This window comes from Benincasa hispida, chromosome 9 (assembly GCF_009727055.1).
Source record: "Benincasa hispida cultivar B227 chromosome 9, ASM972705v1, whole genome shotgun sequence".
Classification (NCBI taxonomy): Eukaryota; Viridiplantae; Streptophyta; class Magnoliopsida; order Cucurbitales; family Cucurbitaceae; genus Benincasa; species Benincasa hispida.
In genome coordinates, this window is record NC_052357.1 from 56,254,720 (window position 1) to 56,262,870 (window position 8,151).

General features: G+C 34.2%; 1 protein-coding gene across 3 annotated transcripts; it reads left to right on the plus strand.

Moving 5' to 3' along the window:
- The first annotated feature begins 1,487 nt into the window (after nt 1-1,487).
- Nucleotides 1,488-6,188, plus strand: LOC120085204 (small nuclear ribonucleoprotein SmD1b). 3 transcript variants are annotated; one of them, XR_005483848.1, is made up of 5 exons: nt 1,492-1,709; nt 1,807-1,883; nt 4,949-5,140; nt 5,274-5,434; nt 5,688-6,188. XR_005483848.1 is itself a non-coding variant. In XM_039041096.1 (4 exons), exons 2-4 carry the CDS (start codon nt 1,814-1,816, stop codon nt 5,333-5,335), a joined length of 324 nt encoding a protein of 107 aa, XP_038897024.1. In that variant the 5' UTR covers nt 1,488-1,709; nt 1,788-1,813; the 3' UTR covers nt 5,336-5,502. The 3 variants fall into 3 exon arrangements, 2 of the variants coding, with proteins under 2 accessions (XP_038897024.1, XP_038897023.1); XM_039041096.1 differs by lacking the exon at nt 5,688-6,188 and having other exon boundaries at nt 1,488-1,709; nt 1,788-1,883; nt 5,274-5,502; XM_039041095.1 differs by lacking the exon at nt 5,688-6,188 and having other exon boundaries at nt 5,274-5,502.
- Nucleotides 6,189-8,151: the final 1,963 nt, after the last annotated feature.

The following is an 8,151-nucleotide window of genomic DNA, read 5'->3' on the forward strand; positions in this document are numbered from 1 at the left end:
ATGTGTGTAGCATGATCGCATAACGTGAACACAATCTTAGGAAGTGTTAGCTAAATCCCTTCTCAACCCGTTCCCTTGCATACTCATTGTACTTTCGTGTTATTAACTCTTTTCTCAATTACGCCGCATAGAATCTATACCTTAAATAACATACCAACCAACACATTGTTTCATTTGTCACCACAAAGTTATCAGAAATCACTATCGCATACTGTCTCCATAGTCCCTGTGTTTGACCCTGGGCTTACCAGGTAACCTTGTAGAATTTATACTTGGATTTTGCTAGGAAAACTTACATGCACAATGCATACTCCACCATTGCAATATACACCATTATTTCATCACATTAACCATGCATCACTTACTGGTAATGGTTATATCCACAATCACAAAAATATTCTATAATGCAAAGAGTGCAATAGTGGGTCTTTAGTGGTGTGACCCACATTTAATGAATGTTCATTAACATAATTAAATAGTTTAATTAGTTAATGGTGAATCATTGAGCTTCCAATCTGTTGGTCTATTAGGTTCCCCTGCTAGCTCACTAAGGATAAACACGAGGATTATTTAGTTTTGAAAGAATTTGAATTGTCCAAATTATAAGGGAATTTATGTTAATTGTATATGATACAATGAATAAAATGTATATAGATACATTATATTATAAAGTTAATTTTGTATAAAATTTAAAACTAAACTATATATGAGAGAATAATGTATTTGAATAAGATTCAAATATTAAATAATATGAATGAGATTCATATTAAAATTATAGGTTAAATTTAATATGAATGAGATTCATGTTAAAACTATTTTTGATGAAAGGAAAATACATTTGAATATGATTCAAATGAAAGATTATTAAATATATGATATTTAATTAATTAATAATGATTAAATTTAATTGAATTGAATTTGCTTTAATTTAATAAATTAAATAATAACTCTCATACACTTATAGAGAAGTTAACGTGAGTGGGAAGGGGAGTTAACTCCCCTCACTTGTTGTGCAGAAGTGTTCTGCATTAGAAAAACATAGAACTTACAGAAGAATAGTTCTTCTCTCATACTCACTCTCAATCCTCTCTCACTCTTTCAATCTCCCATCACTCAAAATTGCAGAAAGAAAAATTTCTCTGTAAAACCTCTTCACTATCTTTCAAAAAAGGTTCCACAAACCTTTTCCTTGCCAGAGAATAGTGTAGAAGGTTTAGTGGTGTGTCTTGTTCAAGATCGAAGAAGAGTTGCAGAGATCGTGAAGTGAAGAATTAGAGAAGATTGAAGTTGTCATTAAAGATATTTACTTTCTCCTTGAATTTCTTCCCAGTAAAACATGCTTAGTTAGAGTATGTTTAAATTTCTGCGTATTTTGGATCTGATTTGCACATTGGGCTTCTTTACCCGATTAGCATTGGGCCTTATTCGAAAATCTGCAAAATAACATAACACAATCCATACTCACTTCCTTCCATTGAATTCTTTCATATTTTTCATCAAACTTCCTTTCCTCCTTTCCATTCAACCAATGAATTCCTTGAAAATCTCTTGAGCAATAAGATACAGTTAACTTGGCAAAGGGCTTCGACTTCAACATCTCGACCCAATCGAGGAGGTCCAAACCGCGGCAATCTCCCAATTTCCTCTCCCCCGCTTCGTTGTTTGAAACCTGCATTCTTCATTTCCTCTGCAATCATGAAGCTTGTTAGGTATGTTCTTCTCTTTTCTATCTTTACCCTCCTTTTCCTCTCCATCTACTTGTTCTTTGATGCCCTTTTTATTTTTAGAAACTTGGCTTTGATGCAGGTTTTTGATGAAGCTCAACAATGAGACTGTCTCAATCGAGCTAAAAAATGGAACTGTTGTCCATGGCACTATCACAGGTCTCGTCTCTATCTCTCTTTCTTAAACCTCGTTAAACCCTAGGTTTACCAACTTTGCGGCTGAGGGTTTTTGAACTTCCAATTTCCATTCTATTTTCTTCTTTGAACTTTTCTGCAACTCTTGGGTTCTGGCAAGTGCGCACTTGGAGAATCACTATCCCGCTCCCATTTTTAATTTTAAAAATTAGTATTATCATCAATTTCTTTTTCTTTTTTTAAAGAATATTAGTATTAAACTCATGGGTTGCTTACGGGAAATTGAATCTTTGTCTTCTGGGCGTTGGGAGGATGAGATGATTTCTCTTTATTGTTTTTAATTATCAAAACAATTTGAACTATTGACTACTGTCTACTGATGCTGAATATCCATTCTATTTCCTGACATATCAGTAGATTTAAACAAATGTTTAGAATGTCTTGTCATTTTTTTATGGAATGACCCCTACAATTCCTTCTTTCCCCTTTGTTTTGTAGGGATTGTTTCGTAAACCAAGTGAATATACTTCAACTTTTAACTTGAACTGTTTTTCACCTGCACTAGAGTGATGTTAACTTAGTCTGACTAAACATTTTCTGGTTAACCCTAGCAGTTCCGGATTCTATAGTCCAAATGCCATTCTTCAATGAACTATATATATATATTATATATATATATATATATATATATATATTTTGTTTTTTTTTTTTTTTTGTTTTAATATACTTTTTTTTTTTTTTTTTTTTGGGGATAAGAGACTATGCAATAACCAAAAAAAAAGCAAACACAACTAGAATTGTGCCTTACTGATGGAAACATAGTTAGTTGAGCGGTCACAAATGACCTTTGTTTGTTATTAGCCTTTACCCTCCTACATTGCCTCATAACTTAAACTGTTTTTCACATGCCCTAGAATGACATTAACTTAGTCTTGATTAAACAAAATTCTTCCGGTGTCCATTAGTTTTGGGTTATGTAGCCCATATGCCATTCTTTTGTGAATTGTTACCTTTTTTCTCTTTTGGGTGAGAGACTATGTTACAAGTGAAGCAAAAAGACTAACCTGGAGTAATCTGGTAGAGAAAACCCTGCCCAATAGAGCTATAAAAGAAGAGCCTTCCAATAAGAGTTGAATCATATTCATAAGAAGACTGTAATTACAATTGTCTTTGGAAAACCATCGTAAAAATGTGTGTGGTACACAATTACAAATATAATCTAAGATATTTCTCTCTCTCAAAATATTCATAGAAGCACAATTCCAAAAGATCTTGTCCTTACATTTAAGCCATCAGGCTGGTGAGTGCTCCAAAAATAATTGTTAACCAAGCTAGGTAGGTAAAAGATAAACCAGTTTTGTTGAAAACGAAAGACCATCCTCTATAGAAAAGAGGACAACGGAATCTTTGGGGGAGAGGAACAATAGGATGTTCCGTGGTATGGATGGAGACCCTTGTGAGGTTTGGTTCTTGGTGAGATTCCATGTTTCTCTTTTGGTTTCCGTTTTGAAAACTTTTTGTAACTATCCCCTAGGCAAGATCTTACTTAGTTGAAAACCCTTTCTCTAGTGGAGGTTTTCTATGGGCTTGGTTTTCTCTATGTCCTTATATTTTTTTCAATGAAAGCAATTGTTTATATATATATATATATAGAAAACAAGACAGTGTTGGTTAGGGTTATATTGGGATTCCCCATTGGAATAAAAGAGGAACAAGCCAGGGGAGCGAACCCAGTTTGGGAACTTTTTTTGAGCTTCTCTTGGGGTGTTGAGGCTTCTACATGTAGCTGACCACACAAACATCTTAACCTTCCTAGGGGCGTCAAACTTCCAAACTGATTTAATCAAAGGTGTTTTCTGCTTTAGCAAGGTCTCCGAGAGTTTATTAAAGGTGATTTTAAAAGAGAAAAAATTGAATGAATCAATGGATTCTACCTCTATGTCTTGGCTTGGCCATCTTCTAATTGAACCGTATCAATCTTTCCTATAAAGTCAATCCAACTACCAATTTCTGTATGGAAAGAGCCAACAAGCATTCCACAATTATCCCCCAAAATTGCCTATGGTTTTGGTTTTGGTTTTGGTTTCATTTTCATCGTCTATATTTCTGGTTTGACCCCGTAAATTCCAACCATCAGTTTTCATAACTATTCTAGTAGGAGGCCATTATTTCTCTATTTAATGAAAGAGACAATGGAAGGGAAGTCCAACTCCATTTTAATGGGTGCCTTAGAAGTTGGTGAGTTATGATTACATTACATTTGTTGTTGACAACCCCCCATACAAAATGTACTTCTCTATGCTGCCACTACTGAATTTAGTTATTTACGGGAGTTTTTTTCCGTATAAGTTGTTTCTACGGAAGAGTTTGGTCTTTGTCATAATTTTAGTTGGTTACCTCTTTTGTTGGAGGATTTCAGATGAGATTATAAGCCAAATGTTTTAAAAGGCTAAAGGCGGTCCTCTGAAAGAGGTGAGGAGTAGCCTCAAGATGTTTTGAAGCGTAAGTCTCAAATTTAATTAAAAACACTTTACCAAGTATTGCTAAAAAAACTTAATAATCATGTAAAAGTAGAAAGAACAAAAGAAAAATCACTTCCCATTTTCCACTGGACAAAAATTTTAAAACGATATCCTTAAGATTACTGTTATTTGATTGACTTATCCTAGAAATTTAAAACTGCGACAAACTAATATTATTCAACAAATTATTGCAAAGTGTTGTAAGCCTCAATACCCTTTTTAAACATTGGCTATAAATTAATGTCTCAATATGTACAGTAGGCTCGATAACCTACATTCCACTTATGCCTTGAAAATTCTTGTTTTTGACCATGATACGTTGAAGCATGAAGCATCTAAGTTACATTACATATTTCTTCTGAATTCAACAAATTATTTCTAAAACAATCTCTAGCGCTACTTAGATGAATATCATTGAGCATTACTTCAATGATATTACGTTCGTTAATAAAAATATTCAATGACATTGCATGAACTTAAAGTAGAAGTACGTACTCTTTTCTCTTAAAACCTAGGTATTGGTCGAGATTACGGATCCCTGATGGGTTGTTTTCTTGTATTACTTAGGTGTGGATATCAGCATGAATACACATTTGAAAGCTGTGAAGCTTACTCTAAAGGGGAAAAATCCAGTTACCATGGATCATTTAAGTGTGAGGGGTAACAACATCAGATATTATATTCTACCTGACAGCTTGAATCTTGAGACTTTACTTGTTGAAGAGACACCCAGGGTCAAGCCCAAGAAACCAACTGCAGGTATGTGTTATCCTTGCATTCTGGCATGTACTTTATGGTCATTTTCCGCCAGTCAAATTGTATATATTGAATCATATGCTACCCATTATCCAATGTGTTCCTTATGCATTTCCTCACTCTACTCCAACTACAGGGAGGCCTTTGGGACGTGGACGAGGACGTGGCCGTGGCCGTGGTCGTGGGCGTGGACGCTAGATGGACTAGATTTGTTGCAGTTGTTTCAATTTTTGGGACCTGTAGTGTAAACACTTGCATTGTCGGGAAGGATTATGAATTTTGGGACACGAAAAAGTGGTATTGCAATTTACTGTCCAATCTCGTATGTAGTTTATTACAATGCTATCTAGTTGTTTTTCATATGATGATGTAGCCTTGCTATGTTTTTCTGGTGCTTGGGATCTGTTAATGATTATACCCAATATCATCACAATTATAAAACTATAGCATGTCTCTAGATTGGAATCTCGTTTTTACTTTCAACCCGATAGATTTTGTAAGTCGTTGCAGTACTTGAGTTGGTTACAATCAACATCACTTTGTTTCACAGGGTATTGATATGATGTAAGACTCTTTGGGGCGATCTCTTCTAGCTTGAAATAAAAGTGGCAGACTCCTTTAGAGCTCTTTCATCCATTTGCTTTCTTTTCACTTCTCATACAAACAATTCACCGTGGGTTTCGTAGAGACTGAAATCTGAGCTTATCCTCAGCTTTGGACTTGGTGTTGAGTAACAACAATTATAGGTTGAGGGATCAAACCTTTGACCCTTAGAACGAAAGTCATGCTAATTACTGTTAAGTTAAGTTTATTTTGGCCTTTGAACTTATTCTTTAAGACATTATGTAAAGTACAAAGAACTACTAAAACATTATCTAGTCCAGATTTTGTTTTCTTACGTTAGACTGGTTTGTTCCCTTGATAAGGAAACATAAAAGAGGCAAATTATAGGTTGAATAGTTCTTAATGTACAAGTGAATATGTATTATTGAAATATCTTCATCAATTCAAATATATCCTCACCATAACTTGGGAATGAGTTTTTCCTATTGGTGGAATGTGCCTATGAAAACAATTTCGTACTTTAGAAAGCAAAAATTTAAGTCAATATATGATGAAAGAAACTTTTACTTAAAAATCAGGTTAAATTATCATGATTTTGGTAGTTGTGTATTAAGGCGTGGGGTTGTAATGTTAATGTATTAACGTTTGGAGATTGATTAGATTTAATGAAAGTTAGAGAACTTATATTTTAATCAATTCAATTTCATGTTTTTTTAAAAAAAAAAAAATATATATATATATATTTTATATATTTTGTCAGCCATCAGTTAACAAAAATATCTAAAATAATTTTATTTTCATTAAATAAATACCCGTGAACTTTTTAGGTTGTATCAATTGGAAATTGACTCCTAAAATTTAATTTAGCGTCGTAACTTTTACCTTCAATTTCACTAATTTGTTCATAATTCTAACCTAAAATCATCTAAAATTTTTAACTCATTAGTTTCGATAAAACAAAATTTTTCACAAATATACAAATGAACTATGGACTAACTTTGTCAAGTTCATAAATTTCAAAAAAAAAATTTGATATAGTTTTTATGATGTAGATATGTTTTATAATTAATTGAATGCATAAAAAAAGATTTTCTTTCAATGATATTTGGAGTAAGGATTGGTTAGAGGATTAAAAGTATAGTACTTTATAAAGTTTAAGATTATGATTGTTATAAAGATTGAGGTACTATTTTTTATTAAATTAAAAATTTAGGATTAAAGTTAATACAACCTAAACATGTTTTGATGGGTAAAGACCAAATCTTTCACAACATATTTTTTTTTTTATCTCCACCCTCTTGTTTTCAATTTCATTACTGTTGTGATCAACTTCGGTTCACTCATCTTTATTTTGTTAATGATTTGATGATCTATGGTGCTTTGTGGTTCTTTGGCTTTCTTTAGAATGTTTTAAGAAAGTTTCAAGTGTTGTTTCATCTTGTGGCTAATAATGGTGAGAGTTCGATGTTTTGTGTTGGCATGTCTCTTGGTGAGGCTGAAGGTCTTTCAGCATTCTTGAGATTCCCGTTGACTTTTTTTCCAATTTGTTATCTTGGCCTGCTTCCTATTTCGGGAAGACTATCGTATGCAAATTGTTTACCTCTGTTGGAAAGAGTTACTACTCGTGTAAAGAAGGGGTCTGCTAAGACTATTTTTTGGTGGTCGGTTACAACTCATTTTGTTCTGCAAAGCTTCCAAGTCTATTGAACAAGTGTGTTTGTTTGCCTACTAAAGTCGTTCAGGACTTTGATCACTTGCTTCACTCCTACCTTTGGAGAGGGAAGTTAAAAAGCGTTGGTGGGGCTAAGGTTGTTTGGTCGGATGGTTGTCTTCCGAGTAGTGAGGATGGTCTTTAGCATCTGTTATACTCCTTGAAATGTTGTTGCAGCCATGAAGCTAGGAAGTTAAAAAGCGTTAGTGGGGCTAAGGTTGTTTGGTCGGATGTTTGTCTTTCGAGTAGTTAGGATGGTCTTTAGCATCCGTCATACTCCTTGAAATGTTGCTACGGCCATGAAGCTATTATGGCTTATTCTGCTTCGTTCTAGGTCCTTGTGGGTAGCATGAGTGGAGACATATAGTTTGCGGGGATGAAATATTTGGGCGGCTAGTATCTAAGTCTTCGTCTTAATGTTGGCGGGCTACCCCTTGCATTCATGATAGATTGAGGTTCTTAGTTCTATATTATATTGGTGATGGGCGATGTTCGATTTGGTTTGACCCTTGGCTTGAAAGGTGCTCTATGCTCTAGCAAATTAGTACAACGCTTATCTTGGATGTCGATAGTCCCTTCATGCTAAGGTGAGTGATTTCCTATTGCTTAACGGGAGTTTGGACTAACCTTCTAATTCGAGAAAGCTAGTCGATCTCTCCTCGCAGATACATTCGATAGTGACTGAGGTTGGTCATGAGGATAGTGTAACATGGCTTCTTTGTTGATGTGGTGTGCTTTC

Coding starts and splice junctions, on each gene's coding strand:
- LOC120085204 (XM_039041095.1), top strand. Junction 1,884..4,948: donor TGTCCATGGCACTATCACAG/GTCTCGTCTCTA, acceptor TGTATTACTTAG/GTGTGGATATCAGCATGAAT. Junction 5,141..5,273: donor GCCCAAGAAACCAACTGCAG/GTATGTGTTATC, acceptor CTCCAACTACAG/GGAGGCCTTTGGGACGTGGA.